Below are 24,258 nucleotides of genomic sequence, written 5' to 3'. Positions count from 1 at the left end.
CTGTGAGTGTTACCTCCGTGTTCAGTATGTATTTGAAAGATATGCATTAATCAGAATGCAAAAGGTTGTATGTAAAAAGTGGTGTTTTGTGATGTGCACAAAAATGTCAATTATAAAACTGAAATCAAAGGTTAGTTAAAAAAAAAAAAATTTGCTAGACAGAACATGTCTCTTTTTTTATACTCAGATTGATTTAATGTTACTTCTTTAAGGCCAGCAGATGTGTCCTTGAAATTATCAAAGCATCTTAAAATACAAAGTGCCAAAATTTAAGAATGAATTGTGCCAAAAGTTGTCCCTCCCCCTCCCCCTCCCCCTCCCCCTGAAATTATGCAGCTGTATTATAAAACCTGCTGGTGTGGAGCTACTGTTGTTGATAGCCTGTGTGTAAAATCAGATTTGAAGTTGTCAAAAGATAAACTATGATGAAGAATTTCAATAAACATTTTAAATATTTTTAATTGAGGTTACACTGCAGTCTATCTCTTTGTGGGGCAGTTTTCAGGTCTCAACAGGTTGAAACTGGACTTCAAGAGATGCAATTAAAATTTTTATTTCTATGCATAACGCAGCATTTTGCATGAGGCATTTTAATTCAAATTACTCCCACCTGTAGGGGGAGAAAGAACTTCAAATTATATACAGTATATATATATATATATATAAGCATTCATTTGCATTCCCACAAAAAAGGTCTGTTTTATTGCTGTATGTTAATGTCAGATGAAATGTTGTCCTTATCAAATAAGGAATTGAAAAATAAACAGACAAAACACAAGAAATGCACCGCAGTACAGACTAATAAATTCATCAATTTAAATTAAGAGAAATTCAGTCACTTTGAATTCACAATTAATGTATTCAGTAATCGAAATGTGTTAAAAAAAAAAAAGCATTCTTGTAAACTCATGCGGAATAGTATCTGGTAACAAATGTTGCATGAATACATCTGATTTGAGTTTAATCCTGAAGCCAGTCTTCTTTGGCCCAGTCAGGCAGTCGGGTTGAGTATTCAAAGTCAGCTCCTTTGTAGCGTAATGCATGTAGATACATTATCAAATCCTTCTCTTTTGGGTCAGGGCGCACAATTTTACACTCACCACATAAATTATCTCTGACAAAAGAATTTGATTTTGCAGTTCTGGGGGCTTCATCTGAGATCGAATTCTTTTCTTTTTGTGCACCATTCATCTCGCCCTCAGACTCGACTGCAGATGTGCTCTTGTGAAGTCCTTGGCTGCCTTCTGCCTTCACTTCACCCAGAGGCACTTTACAGGAACTATCACCACATGCACCACCACTTGACTCAAGTACCGTTATCTGATCATGGTGTTCTTGAGCACCAACCTTACATTCTGTCTTCGGCCCTTGTTTTCCTGAGACCTCTTCATCAGGCAAATCCAACAAGTGCAGACTCTCCTTTGAACGATGTTCTTCTATAAGAGCTTCTAGAAGCTCCTCATCACTCATTCCTACCAGCCCTCCTTTGGCTCTATTAGGACCCCATGCAGAAGACCCATATATGGGATCGTTGAGGATTGGGAAGCCGAGGAACTGAAGATGAACACGAATCTGGTGAGTACGTCCTGTGAGAGGCAGACATCGGACCACACTAGAGCGTCCGTTATAGCTCAGTCTCTGGAAGACTGTGCGGGATTCTTTGCCTTTGGGATCCACTCTGCAAAGGCCCACCCGGAAGGACACTACCAGGATGGGTTCCTCACACACCACCTCACCCTCTGGAAACTCCCCCTCCACACGGCACACATATTCCTTTTCTATCTGTGAAAAACAGAACAAAAGTATGGTTAAAGCTCAATGCTTCAAAGTTTAAAAACACTTCCAACAGATATCCATAACTTTTTAATTAATTTTACAAAAAATGGATTGAATACCTCTTCTCCCAACCACTAGAATATGGAAATAACTTTTACTTTTCCCTTCTGATCATGCTGAAAAAGTGATCCTCTGTATTTTTGTCTAAAAAAATCTAAATCAAATTACATTAGAGAAATGACAAGATAAGAAGTCTTTTTTTCTGAGTGATACAATAAACTGTTATCGATTAAAACGAGAACAAATATCTGCCAATGGTTTCAGAAAAAACAACTTAATTCAAAGGGAAAACAAGATTTCATACACCAATGACACTTTTCTTTTTTTTTTACAAGATTTCATATAATTTTGCAACAAGTAAATGTATTTTAATTTAAGGATGTTTAGATATTTTAATGGGAAAACAAAACAAATAAAAAATACTGAGGAAGACATTCCTCTATTGCAATGCATGCAACATTTAATGCCACTTAATGAATTTTAGATTTTTAAGACCTTTTTACAGCCTTCCTTTGTTGAAGGGTGAATTAAGACCCGCAACAAAATATTGTATATTCTTGTTCTGATATGAATAAGATTGTTTAAAAACTTAAGTACAATTTAAATGTGATGAAATGTCCACTGATATGAATTTGCACAGATACAATTTTAAAGCATAGTTTATGCAGGGTTCCCACACCTTATTTCTTTTTAGTATTCCAGTCGTATGCAGTTATTGGATACATTCTATTTTTCTTCTGAGGGATTTCATAAACATTTTATTCTTATCCATTTTGTTAGTTACAAATTACACTAAGGATAAAACAATTTTACAAGATAAGATTAGGGATGTTAACCGATGACTGTTTGACCGATGGTTGACCGTATCATCGTTAACCGATCAATGTTGCCGGTAGTCGGTAAAAAAAAAAAAAAGTGATCTCTAAATTAGCTATTATAGACAGTGGACTAACCGTTTAATTCATGTAAAGAATGTTACTTAACAAAATATCAAAATAACAATAATAATTGCAATTTTAACCAAGTTTTAAATTTAATTAAAAAAAAAAAATAAAAAATAAAGAATTTAGTAATTGCTTTTCTTAATCCATTTGCCAACTCCTTCTCTATCCATTTGTCAATCAAGCAATAAATAAATAAATAAAAATAAAAAGAGGCACGTGGGAGCAACCAATACACTTTTTAACAATAAACTAATATGATGTTTAAGACATGGCCCTTCGAAGCACAATGAAAGCAAAGACAAATGTTACTAGAGATTTTGTAGCCCAAAGTCATAGTTTACATACACAATATATAAATAAACTACATAAAGACATTGACTGTATAAAACACATGTCTGCCAGGTTATACCAGTTGTGAGAAGCATATTACAACTTTTATGCACACTTATTTGCTAGTAGTCACATGCCATGTTTTATGGAGGATGTGTCTTAAAATGAATTAGAAAGTGCAATGGTTCCTCTCAAACTGTCCAACGGAACATCAGCATTGTTAACTGTCCAATAAAATGTTTGACTTGATTGGCAAAAGGATAAATCAAAGCAATTTGTAAATGTTTTATAAATGCAATCATTACTTGTTACATGCAACTAACAAGGCCTATATTTTTAAAGATGAATTAAACAAACATTAAGTAGATTTTGATCAATTTTCCAAAGCTCAGGAATGAGTCAAAGTAATTTTCTGTGATGGCAGAGCTTAACTTTTACTTAACCTACGATTCCTTTAGTAAATGTGAAGGGGGTAACAAACAATGCAGACATTTCAAGACTGTAAACCAAGTAGGCATCACTCAGAGAGTTTGTCTTACCTGTCTCTCACGAACCATTTCGTCCAGTTTTTGGGAGACCTCGAGTGTACGAGCAAACAGCAGCACACCTGAGGTGAGGCGGTCCAGTCGATGTACTGTGTGAAGGCCACTAAGGCCTTTCTCCTTCCCCAGAATGAAGATGACAGTATTGTGACGGTAGCGCCCACAGGGATGCACAGGAAGCGAGCCAGGTTTATCCACCACCACCACTTCACCATCATCCACCAGAACCTCCATGGGCTGCCCGCTCACAGGGGGCTCATGACGATGCACTGTGTTCCTCAAGAAGTCATTGTTCTAGACGAGCAAAAGAGATGCAAAACAATTAAACAGGGCCACATACACAGAGACAGTCGGTGAGCATTGTCACGTGATCTCTTACCTTTAGTGTTATATTCAGGTCATCCACAGGCGTTTCATTCAGTTTAATCCGCCCCTCTTTGACAGCCTCATTGTAGTAGTCCAAAGACTCCGCGCGAAATTCACTCTTGAAAACGTCTAGTAGAGTTTTACCAACCCAACGTCCCTTACAGTAAGTCTTAAAATCAAAATAGTAAGGATGCACTTTGCGCAGACCGCCTTCAAAATAGTAGGAGGTTTCCGCAAAATGTTCTTGGCTGAAACTCACACCCGCGTTGCGTTTCTGTGGAGGAGGCACGTACCGCTCTCCGGGACGCAGCTGTTTTCCGCCCCTCTTTCGCTTCTTACCCGGGCCTGGTCTTGCTGCCTGATCCGTCTCCTCGTGTTTACGTTTACCGCAGTTTGTTCTAACCGTGCTGTCCGTATTACAGCTGTCTTCTTCCATGGTGGCCCCTTTAGTCTCCATGTCGTTTAACTGTTGTTTTGAGAAATTAAAGGAGACTTGTGCACTATTTCTCCTGACATTTAACGCTGTTCGTTGAGTTCCCAGAGTTTTAACACTCACGTGTTTGTTCCGATACAAGTGTCTCAGGAAATTATTGTTTTCTCTTTTTACAAAGCAAAGTAATGAACTGAAACCTGCTACCTTCCCCTTCACACACGTGAGCCATGCCATCCAGCGGTTCAATGACAATGTTATTTCCGTCTTGGGTTGATGACATCACTGTGACGTCACGTGTTTGCGAATTATTTGCATGTTATCGGTGTAAAATCTGCTTTCATTTTATATTTTTCTGAGCCTGATGAAATTTACCATATACATATTATTCCAAGCTATTTTTGCCTGAAAAATGGATTGCTTCTTTTTTTTATTCAATGACAATGGTCAGCTAATTTCATCTCTTCACACAAATATATATGCATGTATTCCCCCCCCCCCCCCCCTACATTATGTTTTAATGCAGTGCTATATATTGTTAGATTTCTTGGCAATTAAAAAAGTGTATATGATAGTTCATAAAACACATAACATAGATTTGTAATTTGTACAAAAAAGAAAAAAAAAACCACAAGGCTTTGTATTGTTTACATTTAATTGTGTACATTTAGCATGTAGACTATGACAACATTTCTTAGATTAATTAAAAATGTAAATCAAATTACACACCTGATTAGACAACAGCAACACTTTAACTAAACACCTGACTCTGATCTGACACAGAATTAAAAAGAAAAAAAGAGAATACATTTTTAAACTCATTCTTAATTTCAATAGCTAAACGTATTTTTGTTTCCCATTTATTTAAGCCTTGACATGTAAATGAGTGAGTAGTGAGACATCAAAATAATTCATCATGGTAGCAGTTACATTTAGAACTGTACTCTATTTTGATTGCTTCTTGTTGTCTAGTATGTTAAAGCTGAACACACAACCACTTACAAAGCATACTGAGATCACAAGCCTTAGATATGGAAGTTCTTGCTCCCTCAGTTTAAGTATGTGAAGGGACACCACCTCAGAAATTACAGCATTGATTTCAATCCACTGCTGCATTTGAACTTCAGTTTTTAGTCAAGAATCCGAATGATCCAGACGAGTGTGTTGCTAGGCAGCAGGTGAGATGGGATGAGAGGCCTTCCCTCAGCACTAAGGGCTTGCTGAACCACAGCACCAGCGCCATCTCCTGCAGGGGCAACCATACTGCAATCAGAGCTCATCACTGGGAAGAGAAACAAATGTGATGAGCTACAGTGCAATATAAATCACTGCGTTCTGAATCTGATTCATCTCATAAGGACTGATACATACCTTGGCCACTGGTGGTGTTTGTCTGTCAGTGGGACATAAACCACACCCATCAGCGCTTTCCTGAGGAAAGTGCCATCGCTCTGACGGTCATACTGCTCGAGAACTTGGCTTCCACCCTCCGGGCCCACAGGCAAAACAAGTCTCCCACCTGGTTTCAACTGTTCCAGGAGCTGTTGATGCACATGTTTAAATCAGACCACTGGAGGCTGTATAAACAACTATTAAATCAAATGCATAATGTGCATACAGCTTTAGGGAGTGTAGGAGCAGCTGCTCCAACATGAATAGCATCATAGGGGGCTTCATCAGGAAAACCTAACCGTCCATCACCCACTGCAAAAAAGGCACAACACAAAAAAATATTTAAAACATTCTTATCATTTCAATAGCAATATTCATAAAATGCAAACAAACAAGTCAATTTGGCAATGTTTGTGCTTCTTGTACATGTATAAGAAATAATTCATTTGAATATATTATTTTAATTCCTCACCCACTAATTTAATTCGGCCAGAGGCAAGCAATTCTGGATCGTCCGCCTGGACATTTTTCATAGAGGCTTGCACCAGCTCATCTATGTGCTCAATTCCCACTACCTTTCCAGAGGGCCCTACCTGCAGTATAAACATAGTTAAACATATTAAAAAACACACACACACACACACACACACACACACACACACACACACACACACACACACACACACACACACACACACACACATATATATAGCATAATATATAAGCACTGATGGGTGTGGTTTATAATACTATATAGAGTACCGGTCAAAAGTTTGGAAACATTACTATTTTTAACGTTTTTGAAATAAGTCTCTTATGCTCATCAAGCCTGCATTTATTTGTTAAAAAATACAGAAATACAGATTAATATTGGGAAATATTATTACAATTTAAGTAATGGGTTTCTATTTTAATATACTTAAAATTTATTTCTGTGATCAGAAGCTGAATTTTCATCAGCCATTAATCCAGTCTTAGTGTCACATGATCCTTCAGAAATTGTTCTAATATGCTGATTTATTATCAACGTTGGAAGCATTTGTACTGCTTAATGTAACTTTTGATACTATTTTATCAGGAATCTTTGATGAAAATAAGTAATTTTTCAGTTTAAAAAAAAGAAAAAGAAATAAATACTTTTATTCAGCTTTTATTGATTAAAAATGATTTATATTGTTAGAAAAAATATATATTTTCAATAAATGCTGTTTTTTTTTTTTTTTCTAATCCTGAAAAAAAGTATCACAGGTTTCAAAAAAACATTAAGCAGCACAACTGTTTCCAACACTGATCATAACAGAGTATCAAATAAGCATATTAGAATGATTTCGGAAGAATCGTGTGACTCTGAAGACTGGAGTAATATGGCTGATGAAAATTCAGCTTTGCATCACGTAAATAATTTATATTTTAAAGTATATTAAAATAGAAAACCATTATTTTAAATTGCAATAATATTTCAAAATATTACTGTTTTTTCTGTATTTTTGAAATAAATGCAGGCTTGATGAGCATAAGAAACTTCTTTCAAAAACAATAAAATAATAATGCTTCCAAACTTTTGACCGGTAATGTATATATAGGACTAATATACTATATATTTGGAGTATACCAGAATTTTTTATTTTTCTTATTATTTGCAACAGATATTTGTTTTTATAAAAAATGAGGGGATAAAAAAATATATTTTATATTAAAACTTTCATGACATGCTAAAACAAGACTGCACTCACCATTCTGGCAAAGCATGCAGTGAGATATCCACTTCCTGAACCCACATCCAGGGCTGAGGCTCCTTCTTTTAACTTGTCACTGAGAACCTCAAGAGCATGTGCATGCTGCACAAGCAATCATTCATTAGAACATATTAAATATGACAGTTACATCTACTTTTAGAAGGGTTTGTCTGACCTACCATATGAGGGGCACTGATTGTAGCCTTGAATCCTTTATAGAGAGAAAAAAAACAATGTGTAAGTGAAAAATGGCTCTGCGTTCAGTTTACTTCATCTATTTTGAAACCAACATGCCTGCTGTTGAAAGAAATCACCTATGGACTGGGGAGAATCAGCATAAGGGTGGTCTCTGGAATAAATCCCTCTATCGGTGGCAAGCATAGCATTAAACACTCGGTCACTGTGGATGACTCCATGATCTGTCACAGAAAAACACATTAAACTCTATGCAAGTAAATCTATATCCATTAAATTACATAAATCTGTGTATTGTACAATAACATCCAAGTATTGTTTTTATATGACTATCTATGGCTCTGTCTATTTATATATCTATCTCTCCACTAACCTCTCAAGCGAGTGATGAGCTCTATATGTGTTTTGCCACTAGAGATCCATGCCATGGTTCTGGAGAGCAGCAAACCCATAGGGACCGCTACTGCAGCCAGTCTGAGCACAGTCTGCATTGCCTGACCGGCACCGCCTGCAGCAAATCACATTTTTATTTCTTGTTCATTCCACAAAAACAACTTCTGTCTGTAAATTCACTCTGAGATACACCTGACCTGAGTCTTCAGTTATTACCCTGCTGAAGAAAGAACCATTCTGTACGCAACAAACTGGGCTTTAAAATGTTATACGTAGTTTTCATATTGCACAACTAAAGCATCACTGAGCAATAAAAATAACAATATGCAGCACCTCAAGCATACATTTACACAATATTGTTTTACAATGCTAGATAGACTTAATGCATAACTGTCAAGACAGATCTAATGTCTTACTTGTAAAATTCGACCCGATGTCAACATGCTGAAGAAGTAAACGGAAGTAGCGTTTCCAAACGTATCTCTTCGACCAATCGCATTCACGGAATAATTGACGGATAGGTGTGACGGCCAATCATATTCGATGGATAATCCCTGCCGGTTACGTGCATCTCCGTAGTAGCAGAGAAGGCAAAGCAATCAGAAGTATGGGTTTTACATGCTAACCCTTGAATTTATTTATCCTTTTAATGTGTCATTTTAAGTCTGTGCTGCGTTGAGAGCATTGTACTTTAAGGTAGGCACCCACTGCTTTAGTTTTATGACTGATAATTTTCTACAGCTCCATTATGCAGGCTTGCTTAAGAGCTAGTAGCATGTCAACAGTCGTTAAGATTTTTGAGACCTTGCTATGTAAACAACCAGCAAATGAACGCTATTAAAATGTCGCATTATTTATTCACAAAAAAACTTGACAGGCCTGCCTTTTTTATTTTTTAACCCATGATTGTTGATATCCCATGAATAACACGCGAGTTTGTTTATAACTGATTTTTCATTCAGAAACGTGATGATCGACGACATCGAAATCCATGCGGCCCGATCTAGTGGAGAACTGTGGTCTGAGATCTGCTCAAGTCTCCCAGAGCCTCAGGAACAGGATGGTGGGCAATTTACAGACTCATTTGAGCCTTCCTCTCCAGGCAACCCACATACAAACTCCCCCAGAGCATCTTTCAGCCCCTGGGAACCAATGGCTGACTCTGACATTTACATTGCCAGTTTAGGTAACTTACAGGGAATTCGATTTGATAATCATGTTATTTAAATATGGCCTGTTGATTTGTTCTCTAAGAGCGTGTTATGTACCTACTGTACAGAAAATCGGTTGAAGAGGATCAAGGGACAATCGAGTGAAGTTACATCAAGGGAAATGCTCCGTTCCTTGTCCCAGGCTAAAAAGGAATGCTGGGATAGATTCCTCCACGATGCCCAAACCTCAGAACTGTTCCAGGAAGGAAACTTCGATCAGAGGTTAGGATGAGGCATCTTGAACTATTCACCCTCGCTTATATCTGCAGAATGGATCATTGTCTACAAGTATTGTAAAAATTCAACTAATATCATTCAGCTCACTTTAATTGTAGATTATAACCAATTTGAATAACATCTCTTTGTTAATTACAATTAGAAAGAATTATATTACATTATTATACTTTATTCAGCAAGGATGCATTAAGTTTATCAAAAGTGAAAAATCCATTTATAATGTTACAAAATATATCTATTTCAAAAAAAATGAAATATGAAATATTCCCATGATCCTGGGAAAAAATGCATCATGGTTTCAAATAAAAATATTATTTTATATTTTTAAAATATAAAAATATATTAATATTAAAAAAATGTTGCTTGAGCACCGAATCAACATTTTAGGGTGAGTTCCTGCTGTTAATAATGGTACTTTTCCTCATTATATTTGGACCGATCCTTTAATAATGACTGTTTTAGGCGCACCAGCACTACAAATTTTCGAGCTCAAATCCTTTTAGCTAACTTATCAATGTTGTAAACACAGCGTTCACACTTGAAACACTTTACTTAACTGTCACCCCCTTTTTTGAGCATAGACTTGAAATTGAACTATCCAAACTGAAATGGTTGATTCATGAATGCTTTAGAATACAGACCTAAGGTTGGTCTCTTTTTAAAGAAGACAATCAGAAGATTATTGCTAAAGAGTAAAATGAAAGATGTAAGTTTACTGTAAAGCAGACATACTGTACTAAACATTTTGTTTTATACAAAATATATATTTTACAAAATATTTCATATTTTTCTAAAACTGTTATAAAAAAGCCACATATCTAACCAAGTTTTGTTCCAAATTTGAAGTTGATATCCCAAAAATTGAAGTTCCCATGAGATGAGAAAGTGCCAAGTTACTGTGACAGTTAAGGGGTTAAATTGCAAGTAGTGTTGCTTAAATTAATAAATTAAACAAATAATTTTAAGTTCCATGTTCTTTCTGTTATATACATATATTATTCAATTTGCTTTTGCTGTGTTAAATAATTGTATCATATCAATATATTTTAGTTGGGTATCGTATCAAAGTCATAATTTTGGTATTGTGACAACACTATTAAAGACTTAAAGGGATGGTTCGGAGTAAAATCATCCTAGGGTCCTTTGCACCATGACCTCGAGCCAAACACCCCCCCAGAAGCCTTTTTTTGTAGTGAAACGACACCCAGTTCTAGGAATGCACTGATATTTTGTTGGTAGTACCAGTTTGCAACAATTATTAGTTAACACTAAGTTGTTAACACTTCGGAAAAAATAATAATTCGTCGTTACACTAAATCCTTATGCATCGCTTTCTGCCAGGACTTTTACGTGCTTTTCCCAAACCACTGAAGTGACGTCGACGTCCAGGTTAGCAGTAGCATGAGCCGTCAGGCAAGTGTTATTTTAATAAACTCCTGATGTACTTAAAAACTTTCCAATGCCTCGTTTTATGAGTACAGAACCTATTTGTACAACTGTAGAAGTTTGGTACCATTCTGGGCATTATTAGTGGGGTAATTTACGAGATACAAACTTGGATCCATTAGCGCCTGCACTAAGCCATCCGGCTGATATCTCTAAATAAGCTCTAACTTTAATAATGTTCGACCAAGGGAAAAAAGGCTTCTGGGGGGGGGTGTTTGGCTCGAGGTCATGGTGCAAAGGACCCTAGGTTGATTTTACTCCGAACCATCCCTTTTAGTAATGGCTGCTGAAAATTCAGCTTTATTTTAAAATATATTTTAAAACTGTAATAATATTTCACAATGTTTTTTACCGTATTTTTGATCAAAAAACGCAGCCTTGGTGCGCATTTTAGACATCGTTCTAAAATCTTAGCAACCCCGAACTTTTGAATGGAACAGTGTAATATATAACAATCATGCATGTAACAGTGCCTTTTACTGAGAAAAGGCATAAATTAATGGAATAATTGTGTGATGTTGACTATAACCTCTGCATATATATTTACTCTTCCAAAAATAGGGCCATTCCTCCATACCAGACTGTTTCAGCATATATCATTTCTTGAATTTCTCACTGGAATGGTCTACTTTAGATTACACAGTAAAATGTCAGGGGAAGGTCATGACTCAGACTTGGCCAGTCTAAAAAACTGAATTAATTCAGCTTGAACCATTCTGTTGTTGACTTGCTCTTGGATTGAGTCTGTGAACCAACATCGCCTGTAACAAGTGCAAAATATGTTTTGCCCACATATAACTCCCATGTTTGTTTTAAGAGCCTGTTTTATTAATAATTATGACTTGGGTCAAGATTTTAGGAGCCATTCATTCTGATTATGTTGAACAAATGCCATTTATTTCTATGGTCAAATGATTTTAGTGTGCATGTAATTATTCGGTGTTGTCTTTCTTGCAGTGCTTTGGAGCAGTTCAAGCGCTGGATGTCTCCTGAAAGGGTGGCCATCAATGCAGAGGAGCTGGAATTACTTCTTTTGCCCACACAGAACAGTGAGGCTCTTGCTAGCTCAACCCAAACTGACAAGCCATGTGAGGAGGAAGAGTGCCCAAGCCCAGAGAAATAATCACATTCCAGCGATAACCTGACCAGCAGTATTAGGGGAATGAAGAGAATGAATGAATATATGGGCTCTTGTTGTGGAAAGCAACTAAATTATGATCCATTTAATGGGATCATTTGTTTCACATAGATAAATGAAGGTGTCTTCAGTTGTTTGTCTCCCTCAATCCAGTTGTCAATTCAAGGTACATTATTGTATCCTCATATTGAAAGAAATACTCGAGTGATTAAAAAAATAAAATCTCTATCTTGGTGACATTTCAGAAGTCATATATATTCTGAACAAAGAAAAAGAAACAGCCAGACGAACTTCACTACGTTATCATGAAACATTCCATTTGTGTATCATCAAGTTAATTTTATTATTTACTTGTGATTTTTTTTTTTTTTTGCTATTTACTCCTTTCCTGTAGTATTGAAACTTGTATACATTAATCCAAAAAAAAAAAAATTCATTACATTATTTCATTTACACATTTGTATGAATTGATAATCTAATTTCTGGCAGGTTCATTTTCCTGAATTGAAATGTAGGTTAGTGGACTAAATTAAACATGAGTAGAGAATGTTAAGTGTTTCTAAACATGTTAGTAACTGTTCGCTTTATTCTAAAAGGACAATAAAAACTTTGAAGGAGCCATAATGAGATTCCTTTGTGACCTTTGTAGTGATGCATACTGATATGTTTGCACAGCAGTAACCAATAGACGACACTATTGTTGAATATTTATGAGTCACCATTAGGGCATTCCTGTCATTTTATTCTGGAAGCATTATTGCTTTGTTCCTCAGCTGACCTATTTAATTATATATAAAATGTTAATCATATTGTGTGTATAAAATTAATTCTTTATTGCATGAGTGCTATATTTATTATTAAAATGTATGTTTTCTGCTTCCAGTTTCTTCCTCAACATCATAAGTTGTTGAGTTAGTTTACAATATATTGATTGCCTTCCTCGATACATTAATGAAGCTGGGGGAGAAAATATGTCTCTTTTGACGTCCGTTTTCAGTGTCTCATTTATTTATTTGTAAGGGTAGTTCTTAAATTAGTAATTACTAATACGAAAACTATTGTTGTGTCTCAAAACCTCGCAAGCTGTTGCGCAAAGCACGTTGGACATTAGAAATGCTCGATTCGTTAAAACGCAGATATGAGGTCCAAAAAGTGTCTTGGCAGGCAGCTCAGTTCTGTATTTAATTTAATTAAAATGAACTTAATTAAATGCGTTCATTTTTAATGAAATTATTTTTTATTTAACTTTGTTCTTATTTTTGTCGTTTTTATTTGTTCAATTTATTTGGTTACATTTATTTATTTAGCAGATGAGGTCTGAAATCGTGTTGTGGTAATGGTTCCTCGTAAGATTATGTAAGCACTGGCAGGCTGGTCGTCACTGAAGGTTCCTCACACTTGTATTGCGCATTGACGTGTAGATGGACGCGCGTGTCTGGTGGCGATCTTCGCGCCGAATGGATCGCCTACACAAGTTGTGAAGCTTTCAAGAGGGACATTTACAAGGGTTGAATTTAATATAAAACGGAGTGATTTTCTCAGTCTGTGAAGAAGTCTTACCTGTATCCTTTTATAGAGTAGGCTAAGTGCTTTTGGATCATGCATCATCCACTGGAGAAGTGATCAAGAGGACAAAGGTGGGCAATTCATCCTTATTGAATAATGCTGTGTGTGTATCGCAATAATGTTTTAATTAGAAAGCTAAATATAGTCATACTAAAAAATCAGACAATGTAGCAAGGATTTTTAATTGATTAATCAGTAAATCAATAAGTGTTTGTAAATGCAAATGCAGGATTACAGTCGTAAGAATATTTTGAACTTGAAAACATGCATTTGATGGATGTTAGATTAAATGATTGCTCATCAATTTTTATAATGTCATTCATTCAAAGGAGTGCTTCGTCCTCTAAACTCCTCATTTATCATCAGAGGAAAATATGTGAAGTTAGGCTCTCGTTGCTTATCTCACACTCTTGAGTTAGCCTATGGAATTGAATCTGACTTTTAGGTTTGTGGGCAGTGACTCAACCATTACAACTGTTAAATTGCCTCTCTCTCTAGAGCTGAGAGAAGGATCTTAGTAATGTAACTGCTGTCTTGTTCATTTAGACTTGAGGTGTACTGCTATTCATACAGTTTTGGGAAGCAGCATCATTCTGTGATGATCCAACAGATCAGATCACAATTACTGTATTCTAACTGAATGCAACATGCAGGACTTTGCCAGTCTCACAATGTTCTGTTCATGTTCAGAGTGAACACTCAATGGAAACTGCCGTTATTTCAACTGTTAATGGCTTTTCAGCACAATGCAAACAGTCAAGTCATCTATTGAAATAATAAGCAGGCTCTGATGTGTATGTTTTCTTGTTCTATTATTTCGTCTTATTCCATTGATCCTACAGTTAACACTTGTAAATCTGAGCATCTAACATCTTGTAACAGATAGAAGCCAAAATGCCTGCTGAAGTTATTCAGTCTTAGCCAATTTGAAAGTGACTTCTTACTCACAAGTATGTTCAAATGGCTGTTCATGGAATTTTATTTCAAAGAGATAAAAGTGGTTCCTCCTCGGTACACCTAACGCACTGTAGATTTCAGAAAATGATGAAAGACTTAAACGTTTTGCTATCTCTTGTGAAGAATCTTGCAATGATTGAAGTCAAAAATAATAGAGCAGAGTCACGAATCACTTCAAGATGATATTTGTACATCTTGTCACTTATGTGAGGTCAGAGAACCGATCAGAGAGAAGATTTACTTGCTATATTTTCTGCAATACACCATGGTCTGTTCATTTAATCAGTATAATTGTAGATTACTTTGCCATTGAAGTCTTTCCTTTATATGAAAGATTGGTCTTGTTCTAGAGACATAGAGTACGTGACCTATCCACTTTAAATTACGTACAAATAATCCATCCGGTCCGGTGTAGTGTAGTGATCTGTGTTGATTTGACATTTAGAGCATTTAGATCTAAAGAGTTACTGAATTTGTTTCAGACCAAAATGCTTCAGCATTGGTTCTCAAAAATGGGTCCAGACCTCAAAATTCCAAATGAGTGTATATAAAATAAAATTTTACATGTATATATATTGTTTACATTTCTATTAAATTTATTTCAAACAGGTGTCTGTTTGCTGTCATCACACCATGGACTATCTCCATAACGAATCGTGGATAAACATGTCTTTAGACGCATCTGCGTCTTCGTTCAGTGGACTCCAGCTCCTGATGGACCTGAAGCCGCTCTTCATCCCTCTTTATGCCGTGCTAGTCCTGGTAGCGTGCTCTGGAAATCTTCTCCTCCTCATCCACATCGGACTGAACAAGAAACTTCACAGCACCACAAACTTCCTCATCGGAAACCTGGCCCTGGTTGACCTGGTTATGTGCCTGTTCTGTGTTCCCCTGACCGCGTTTTACGCCTTTGATGAGCGCGGTTGGGTTTTCGGCCAGTTCATGTGTCATTTCGTTACCCTGATGCAGACTGCGACTGCGTTTGCGGCAGTCCTGTCATTAACCGCCATTGCGGTGGACCGATATGTGGTGGTCGCCTACCCTATTCGGCGGCGAGGAGGTCGTTCCTTCTGCGTCTGGTTGGTGGTCAGCGTGTGGCTCTGTGCTTTGGCAATGTCCACCCCCACTGCTTTGCACACGGTGTACCTGGATCTGAGTGCAACTGGCCACGAAATGGCAGTTTGTGAGGAGTTCTGGCACGAGCAGGAGCTCGGTCGTCTAATATATTCATGTTTCTTCCTGCTTCTTTCCTATTTTGTTCCTCTAGCAGCAGTTTCCATTTCCTACTGTGCAATCTCCTGCCACCTGCAGCACAGAGCTACTCGGCTCATGGCCGCTACGCCTTCCAACCAGGAAAAGCGTTCTCCTGGCTCCCCTTGCAGGTAGTCAACCTCATTCGCGACCTGGACACCGACTTCGCCATCCTGAGCAAGAATCACGTCAACGTGATACAGGTGTCGTGCCACTTGTTAGCCATGAGCTCGGCTTGCTACAACCCCTTCATTTATGCTTCTCTTCACAAGAAGTTCCTGTCATTTCTATGCCAGAACATATTTCAAAGAAGAAAACCTCATCGTACTCAGAGCAGCCTCACAACCTCCAGCCGAATGATCCGCATGAATACTTCTAGTACTCTAGCTGACATTCCCATGGCCATTAGTAAGATCTCACAAGATTGAATCTTCTCCACACAGTTTGTTGCTTCTTTAGGTTCTAGAACAGTCTGAAGGCAAATTCTGTACCATTACAACTGTTTTGTTAAACCAATGACTCTTTTCTTAAAGCTATATATGAAAATCTTCATTGAGCCCTGAGGGAAAATGTATGTATCTGCTAGAAATGTTAAACGTGAACCAATTTTTCATATCTCTTGACCAGTAGATGGCGCTGTGCCAAAGCTACTCGTGTACCCTCAGGTCATGCTTGTGTTGACTTGTACCAAGTTGTGTGTGAATATGCTAAAGCTTTGCAGAGATATAGCCTCACGTCCATTTTGGCCTGCTCTTCGTCTAATTCGTACATGAATTCCATAACTTTTTGTCGGCATGGTCTGGAGGTCATGAAAATCGTGAAAAACATTTGTTTCTTACTGTTTATCAAAATTTCGATGTCTTAAGTTAATCCTACACGGTGTTATTCCAACTATGAATACACACAGGTGGTATCAATGAAAAAAAGAAAGAAAAAAAACCCTCATTGTGCTTCTGTATTCATTTAGCGGAATTGTAAGGCAATGTATTAATTATGTATGTCCATTTGTTTAATGTGAAGCACTGCACTCAAGTGTCCATTAGAGGTTTACTTAAAACAAAAAACCCTCTGTAATACAATTCAATGTAATACATCAAATAATAAATTCAACGCAATAAAGGTGTAGCAAGCACAGTATGCATTCTCAGTATATTCTTTGATAATACGTAATGTTTACACAATACATACAAAATGAACAAACACATTAATAAGGTTCCATTTGCAATAGTTAACTGCATTAGTTAACATGAACTATCATTAAAAAGTATTTTTGTAAGTTCATTTCAACATTTACTAATACATTTTTTAAATCAAGAGTTGTATCTGTTAATATTGTTTAATGGACATGAGCTAACACAAACTAATGGGAACTAACAATTAATTGAATTTACTGTCATTACGTATTACTTATTGTTAGGTAATGCATTAACTAATGGGACCTCTTGGTAAAGTGCTACCAAAATATTTTACATAAAAAATATTACAAATATTATTATTATTATGACTTTTTATTTGTTTTTCTTTTGCAAGATGAGTCAGTCTCTGCTTTAGCAGTGGGGGCTTTTTCAATTATTCTTTATGCCAGTTACATCAGTTTGAGACAAGTGCCAGTTTTCATGAGTGAGTCCATTGAACCGATTCATTTAGAAATGAAACATAATATGATAGTTTTCTCAACATTAATTTTTAGTTTTTTTGGTTATCGGCTTGAGCTTGCTTGTGTGATATTGCATTACATAAATTTAAAATAGATTTAAAATATTTTCATATATTTATATAGATTTTTTTATCTTGATATAATTTATGGAATTTGTGTCCATTTCTTGCATATGCATATGAATATGATATATTCATGTGGCTTTAGTTCATCAGATGGTAAATGAGCCAAATGCAAATGACCTAAACATCCTGCATTTAAAATGATCATGGAGCACATTTCTGTAAAACCATAAAAAAAATTATCATCATACACACTCCATGACCTCACATAAATCATAGCCGATTACATTTCAGTAATTTCTAATTAATGCAATTATGCTTGTTATACTTTAAAGAAAAAGCTAGTGAATGCATCTAATATTGTAAATTACCTCTTAATTTACTATGCATGGATTTATTATGCATGGAAGTGCACGAGGCGTCTAGTGTACGCCCAAAGATCTTGAATGTAGTGTGGATTGTGTTTTGTACACTGCCCAGTATTTAGGTATTACTGCTCACCATCTTCAAAAGAAAATGCACAAAACACTGTCAGGCTGCATAAAAGGCCACGGCCTCTCTAATACTGTATTATGAAAGTACTTTCATCTGCGGCACCTTCTGTTCATTCTTCCCCCCTTTTTGTTTTATTCACTTGGCTGCTTTCATATTGTTATGCATCAGAAAACAGATGAAGCATAAGTGTTAGACCACTGATGGCTTTTCTAATGTCGGAAGACCTTTTAGTGCTTTATTTTTAGTTTTCCTTTAAGTCGTCTGTGCCCTCAGACGTACATTTATTAATTTTGCACTGAAATCAGCAGGATGTGGAAAATAATGTGCATAGTTTAATTTGTGTGTACAGTATTGGTCTAAATGGTGCAATTACACACATTTCGGCTTTTCTCAAACTTCCTGAGTGTCTCTTATTCAGAATCCTAGACTTAGAAAATTATGCATTTGGTCAAGAAAACTACAGGAGTATAAGGGATAAGCACACATTAACAAGATGAGAGATTATTGCAGAGCCCTTCTGCCAAGTACATGCTTGAGATTTGCCAAATCAGACCGTAATTAAGAGGGAATTAAATCGCTATCAGCCAGGTGTTTCAGAACATATTCTTTGCATTCGTTCTCTATTAACACAAAAATGCAGTCTCAAAAATTTGCATTTGTCTCAAACAACTCTGAGTTTCATAAATGTGCCATGAAACACCAATCAAATGTTTGTACATTTGAAAATGCACTGTGAAGCACTCAACATAAATGTCTACACTGGTAAATGTTCTGCTACAGGTCAGTCTCTCAGACTCAGCACACTGAATAATTCAATCCAGAAGTGCTAAAAAGTAAAATAAAAAAGTAAAATAAATAATAAAAAAAATGGCAGCACACAGCATTAGTAGGTGTGTAAAAACAGAGCCACTGTCGCTGATTACTCTTGGGCACCAAGCTATTAAATATTTACCTTATAAAAATATACTTATTTGGGATTAGATATAATATAATGTCTCTTGGTGCAAGGTAAGAAAGAGATTTACAGTATGATAAAGGATCTTTCAGACTCTTTGTCTGTCTGTCTGTCTGTCTGTCTGTCTGTCTGTCTGTCTGTCTGTCTGTCTGTCTGTCTGTCTGTCTGTCTGTCGTCTGCCTGTCTGTCTGTCGTTTGTCTGTCTGTCTGTCTGTCTGTCTGTCTGTCTGTCTGTCTGTCGTCTGTCTGTCTGTCTGTCTGTCGTCTGTCTGTCTGTCGTATGCCTGTCTGTCTGTCGTTTGTCTGTCTGTCGTCTGTCTGTCTGACTGTCTGTCTGTCTGTCTGTCTGTCTGTCTGTCTGTCTGTCTGTCATCTGTCTGTCTGTCTGTCTGTCTGTCGTCTGTCTGTCTGTCTGTCTGTCTGTCGTCTGTCTGTCTGTCTGTCTGTCTGTCTGTCTGTCTGTCATCTGTCTGTCTGTCTGTCTGTCTGTCTGTCTGTCGTCTGTCTGTCTGTCTGTCATCTGTCTGTCTGTCTGTCTGTCTGTCTGTCTGTCGTCTGTCTGTCTGTCTGTCTGTCGTCTGTCTGTCTGTCGTATGCCTGTCTGTCTGTCGTTTGTCTGTCTGTCGTCTGTCTGTCTGACTGTCTGTCTGTCTGTCTGTCTGTCTGTCTGTCTGTCATCTGTCTGTCTGTCTGTCTGTCTGTCTGTCGTCTGTCTGTCTGTCTGCCTGTCTGTCTGTCGTCTGTCTGTCTGTCTGTCTGTCTGTCTGTCTGTCTGTCTGTCATCTGTCTGTCTGTCTGACTGTCTGTCTGTCGTCTGCCTGTCTGTCTGTCGTTTGTCTGTCTGTCGTCTGTCTGTCTGTATGTATGTCTGTCTGTCTGTCTGTCTGTCTGTCGTCTGCCTGTCTGTCTGTCTGTCTGCCTGTCTGTCGTCTGTCTGTCTGTCTGCCTGCCTGCCTGTCTGTCTGTCTGTCTGTCTGTCTGTCTGTCTGTCGTTTGTCTGTCTGTCGTCTGTCTGTCTGTCTGTCTGTCTGTCTGTCGTTTGTCTGTCTGTCGTCTGTCTGTCTGTCTGTCGTCTGTCTGTCTGTCTGTCTGTCTGTCTGTCTGTCTGTCTGTCTGTCTGTCTGTCTGTCGTCTGCCTGCCTGTCTGTCTGTCTGTCTGTCTATCTATCTATCTATCTATCTCTTACAAAAAAAAGGTTAAATGAGGTTCAATAAAGAACACTGGGGTTCTTGACTCTTTATGCCAAAACAGTTCCATAGGAGAAATGTCTTAAATGACTGTATAATACTTTCATGTTCAAGTTTTTGCATTTTTTTTCCAGTGATAAAGTATGTTTATGAGACGTTTAATTCATAAAAATTAATCAAAATCAAAAATTGATTAAAACAAAATTGATTAAAACTAAATCCATAACATGATCCCATGATGGAAACCACTAAAAGGTTCTATATACGAAGCTCCTGACGGAAGCCTGAAAGGTTCAATATAACCTTTCCTTCTCAGAGTGTAGAAAAGAGTAATACAAACATCCTTCTAAACATCTCTTTCAATGTTTCAGTAAAAGAAAGAAAACCATGGAGTTTTGAGATGATATGAGGGCGAGTAAATAATGGCACATTTGAAATCTCTTGTGTAATCAGGAAAGCTTCACAAGAAATGAGAGACAGACTCACCAGAATGGCACGTTTATGGATGAATATTCAAAGGGAGTGTGGGCTGAATATTGAGTGCGGGGAGAAATTGATTCAAAGCTAATTACAAGAAAACAGAGGAGGTCCTTGTGTGCTTTTTGTAGAGTCTGGCTAGTTTAAAAGATGAAAAGTAAATTGGCATCTGACAAAAGTGAGGAACAAGCCTCTCAACAGAGATGCTCACCAGCAAAAGGGTATCAATTATGGTCCATCTAAAGTGCTCTCTCTCCCTTCACCTCTAAGTTTCCCATTTGCCACTATCCTGCATCATGCATCTGGAGCTTGTTCTACACATACTAATACCATGTTTTTCTGTTAGATTGCTAGTGTCAAAATTGTGATTATATAGCTGCCTGCATGAGTTTTATTTTAACAACAGTTTGAACTGCATAAGGAGTAGATCTGCAAATCTGCTGAACTATGGACTTAAAGTATATTTTCACAACCCTCCCTCCTGTTAGATTGAACAGAACTAAGTAAAAATTTGGATAATTGGAAGAATAACCAGTAATTGCAGTACATTCATGTTCATTTCCACATGGATGGACATGCAATCAAATATGCATGGGCGCACATTTCGCCTTAATCACTGCAAGCTGAAACAACTGTTTGCTTGCTTGTCCATGCAGAAATAGAGAGAAAAAAAGACTAAACCACTGCAATGGATTATTATTTTTTTAAATGGTTTATTCATTTTCTATTTCAAATCTGCTTAATATGACTCATCATATGAGAAAACAAGAGTAACCAAATTACTTGCTGACACTGAACATAATATACAGTACATCATACTTCCTCCATCTCACATATAATTGCCCTTAGAGATGATGGTGCTAAATTTAAGTGTTTTCTTGGGTTTCTTTTTTTCATTTTCTTATTATAAAGATGGAAACCATATTTATTTAATCACATTTTTTTAATGTTCACTATTAAGTAAAATCAGTTGTTATTTTGTTATGTGTACATGTTAACAATAACAACATCATTACAAAGCCAAAGAACATTACCGTTCCTTTATAACTATACATGTTTTGGGGGATTTTTGTTTAAAGAGTTTAAATAGGATTCAAAGTCATTATTTAAATTTAAGATAATCAGTTTAACAAGAGCTAATTTTTCTTGTCTATACGTAATCGTGCCAGTATAATAATTAACAGTACTATCAGTCGTTGCATTGCAAAGAATTATCTTTAGAATAAAACATTACATCAAATACATGTACATTTCCAAACACTGAAAGGTTCCTCAAAGAACAGTTCAAAAAAGAACCAATAAAGAACCTTTATTTTTAAGAGTGTTGTGTAGAAATAGTCTCTAAAATTACAACACAAACATATAATTATATTTTAAAAAGTTATTTCAAAAGATAGGTTGCCCATCATACAATAAGTGCACAGCAGTGTAAACACATTTAATTGAAGTGTTTCAGTCAATTCTCATGTCAGCTACATGTTACACTCTGCTAGAGAAAATGCATTACTGTCTTTCTTTTTTGTTCCATCCAACAAATTCACTGTCCACTTGAGAGACAGAGGCGAGGCGACTCCTTACAAATCCCCATATGCAAATGAGGCCTTCAGTGTGCTTCTGAAGGCATTTAAACTTCCATTTCTGATCGGCCCCATTTTGTCTGCATGAAGCAGCTTTTGTCAGCATGTTCCGTTCCTGCTTCACAAGCTTAAGTCTTGATGAATCTCTCCTCATAGCAATTACACTGTCTCTGCTTGGCGGTCAGTCCCTCAGATTTAAGAAAAGGTCTCCATAATGGCTTCAGGTTAAGACCTGAGATCTGGGAAAAGCAACGAGTGCCCAAGGTCCAGTGGCTAACCCATTTATGCCGACTTATTATCCGTGGCGGCAGGAGGCAGCTCTAATGAGTAGCACACAAGTTACCTGAGAGAAGGAGAGGGTGACCAAAGGCAGGAGGCAATGCTTATCAATCAATCTTATTTGAATGAATCACTCGCAGAGCGGCAGAGGTGATGCATTAAAGCATGCAGTGCCAATGAGCTAACCGTGCTTTCTGGAAAATATGTCACACGTGACTATAAATTTCACTGGGTTAAAATTGCATTGTTACAGAAAACACAGGTAAGTAGGTAAGTGTATAGGCTAAGTCGAGTTTTAGCAAACTACCAATAGCCCTAAATAACACAAAAACCTTTATAAAGATTTTAAACAATATAAACATTTATTTTAGTTCCTCTCACTCCACAACAAATCCTTTAACTTTTTCAGTACTCAGAACAGAACAGGAATGAAAAATGTAGGACCTGTTGACACCAAGAATGATAACTATAAAGATGGCGTCCACACCACACTGATGCGTTGACGTAATTTCCACTGAAACAGACAGCTAAGGCGGGACATATTGAATGTCTCCTCCTTTTCAAATACACAATAACATTTATAGTCCAGTCATTTTAAGCCAAAATGGGGGTCAACCTTGAACAAATTGCAACAGAAGCAAACTCAACTGATTTTATATCCTCAATGTGTCCTGAGTAAGGAAAAAAAAAGCCCTGAAGAATCCCAATAGGGGAAAGTTTCAAAAAAGACCCAAATATAGCATATACATACGCCTATTCATTCTTTATCTTACATGAATAGGGTAAAAATTGTAACCTTTAGATATCACCATGAAAATTACTGTGTTGATTACTTACATCAAGACAAACAAAAAATGTATTACAAGTTTTTTGAAATTGTTAACATGGACAAACGGTGCATAATCTAATTACGTATGTGCTAATTTGCATAAATACCACAACAAATCTAAACATTGGGTCTTGCCAGGTGAAAATGTCTTGTTGAATCTTGTTGACACATAACAGTAAAATACTTAATGTTAAGGTCTGAATGGAACCCATTTAGGCTACCCATGAGCATTAATACATAGAGACAGGAAGAAGTAGCCTACTACTTTAGAAACCAGCCTTTATTAATTTTTAAGAGATGGGATTTGGGGCTGGGTCCGTGGGACTGTTTCTGGGGGACGAGTCTGAGGGAAGAACAGGAGACAATGGTAGGGAGAATGCAGAAGACAAAAGGTAGGCAAAATAAAAAGTGAATCCCCAGAAACAGTCCCACGGACCCAGCCCCAAACGCCATCTCTGCAATAATAATTAATAAAGGCTGGTTTCTAAAGTACTTCATCCTGCCTCTATGTATTCATAGAGTAATTTTCATGGTGATATCTAAAGGTAAAAATTTTACCCTATTCAAGTAAGAAAAAGAACGAATAGGCGTTTGAATAGGCTATATTTGGGTGTTTTTCGAAACTTTCCCCTAATGGGATTCTTCAGGGCTTTTTTTCCATACTCAGGACATATTGAGGATACAAAATCAGTTGAGTTTGCTTCTGTTGCAATTTGTTCAACCTTTTTTCATAAAATGACTGGACCATTAGTTTACCTCACAGACAGCA

The 24,258-nt window shown here is 36.9% G+C and overlaps 4 protein-coding genes across 10 annotated transcripts; 2 read left to right on the top strand and 2 right to left on the bottom strand.

Moving 5' to 3' along the window:
• Positions 1–442: 442 nt before the first annotated feature.
• On the bottom strand, positions 443–4,954 carry rpusd2 (RNA pseudouridine synthase domain containing 2). Of its 2 annotated transcripts, none has more exons than XM_081347969.1 (3): positions 4,032–4,954; positions 3,650–3,946; positions 443–1,782 (listed from the first exon to the last, which is right to left on the bottom strand). In XM_081347969.1, the coding sequence occupies exons 1-3, from the start codon at positions 4,683–4,685 to the stop codon at positions 961–963; spliced, it is 1,773 nt and encodes a 590-aa protein (XP_081204095.1). In that variant the 5' UTR covers positions 4,686–4,954; the 3' UTR covers positions 443–960. The 2 variants fall into 2 exon arrangements, with proteins under 2 accessions (XP_081204095.1, XP_081204096.1); XM_081347970.1 differs by having other exon boundaries at positions 534–1,782; positions 3,665–3,946; positions 4,032–4,676.
• A 112-nt stretch (positions 4,955–5,066) lies between these two features.
• pcmtl (l-isoaspartyl protein carboxyl methyltransferase, like) lies at positions 5,067–8,831 on the bottom strand. 5 transcript variants are annotated; one of them, XM_081347965.1, is made up of 10 exons: positions 8,581–8,646; positions 8,362–8,420; positions 8,145–8,279; positions 7,891–7,995; positions 7,756–7,787; positions 7,574–7,678; positions 6,313–6,433; positions 6,067–6,152; positions 5,820–5,989; positions 5,067–5,730 (listed from the first exon to the last, which is right to left on the bottom strand). In XM_081347965.1, exons 3-10 carry the CDS (start codon positions 8,260–8,262, stop codon positions 5,718–5,720), a joined length of 750 nt encoding a protein of 249 aa, XP_081204091.1. In that variant the 5' UTR covers positions 8,263–8,279; positions 8,362–8,420; positions 8,581–8,646; the 3' UTR covers positions 5,067–5,717. The 5 variants fall into 5 exon arrangements, with proteins under 5 accessions (XP_081204091.1, XP_081204088.1, XP_081204090.1 ...); XM_081347962.1 differs by having other exon boundaries at positions 8,362–8,401; positions 8,581–8,637; XM_081347961.1 differs by having other exon boundaries at positions 5,098–5,694; positions 8,362–8,401; positions 8,581–8,616.
• On the top strand, positions 8,611–13,179 carry ccdc32 (coiled-coil domain containing 32). 2 transcript variants are annotated; one of them, XM_081347968.1, is made up of 4 exons: positions 8,611–8,769; positions 9,127–9,350; positions 9,444–9,597; positions 12,016–13,071. In XM_081347968.1, the coding sequence occupies exons 2-4, from the start codon at positions 9,134–9,136 to the stop codon at positions 12,179–12,181; spliced, it is 537 nt and encodes a 178-aa protein (XP_081204094.1). In that variant the 5' UTR covers positions 8,611–8,769; positions 9,127–9,133; the 3' UTR covers positions 12,182–13,071. The 2 variants fall into 2 exon arrangements, with proteins under 2 accessions (XP_081204094.1, XP_081204093.1); XM_081347967.1 differs by having other exon boundaries at positions 8,701–8,860; positions 12,016–13,179.
• A 2,173-nt stretch (positions 13,180–15,352) lies between these two features.
• Positions 15,353–16,398, top strand: prlh2r (prolactin releasing hormone 2 receptor; the record flags this gene model as incomplete). Its single annotated transcript, XM_081394454.1, is given in 2 exon segments — positions 15,353–16,076; positions 16,079–16,398. Coding segments are annotated over 2 exon segments (1,044 nt in total).
• Between the last annotated feature and the right edge of the window lie 7,860 nt (positions 16,399–24,258).

The sequence above is a fragment of the Scardinius erythrophthalmus genome (assembly GCF_964197995.2).
Source record: "Scardinius erythrophthalmus genome assembly, chromosome: 19".
NCBI lineage: Eukaryota > Metazoa > Chordata > Actinopteri > Cypriniformes > Leuciscidae > Scardinius > Scardinius erythrophthalmus.
Note: the sequence above shows the minus strand (reverse complement) of the source record. Positions and strands in the feature narration are given on the sequence as shown.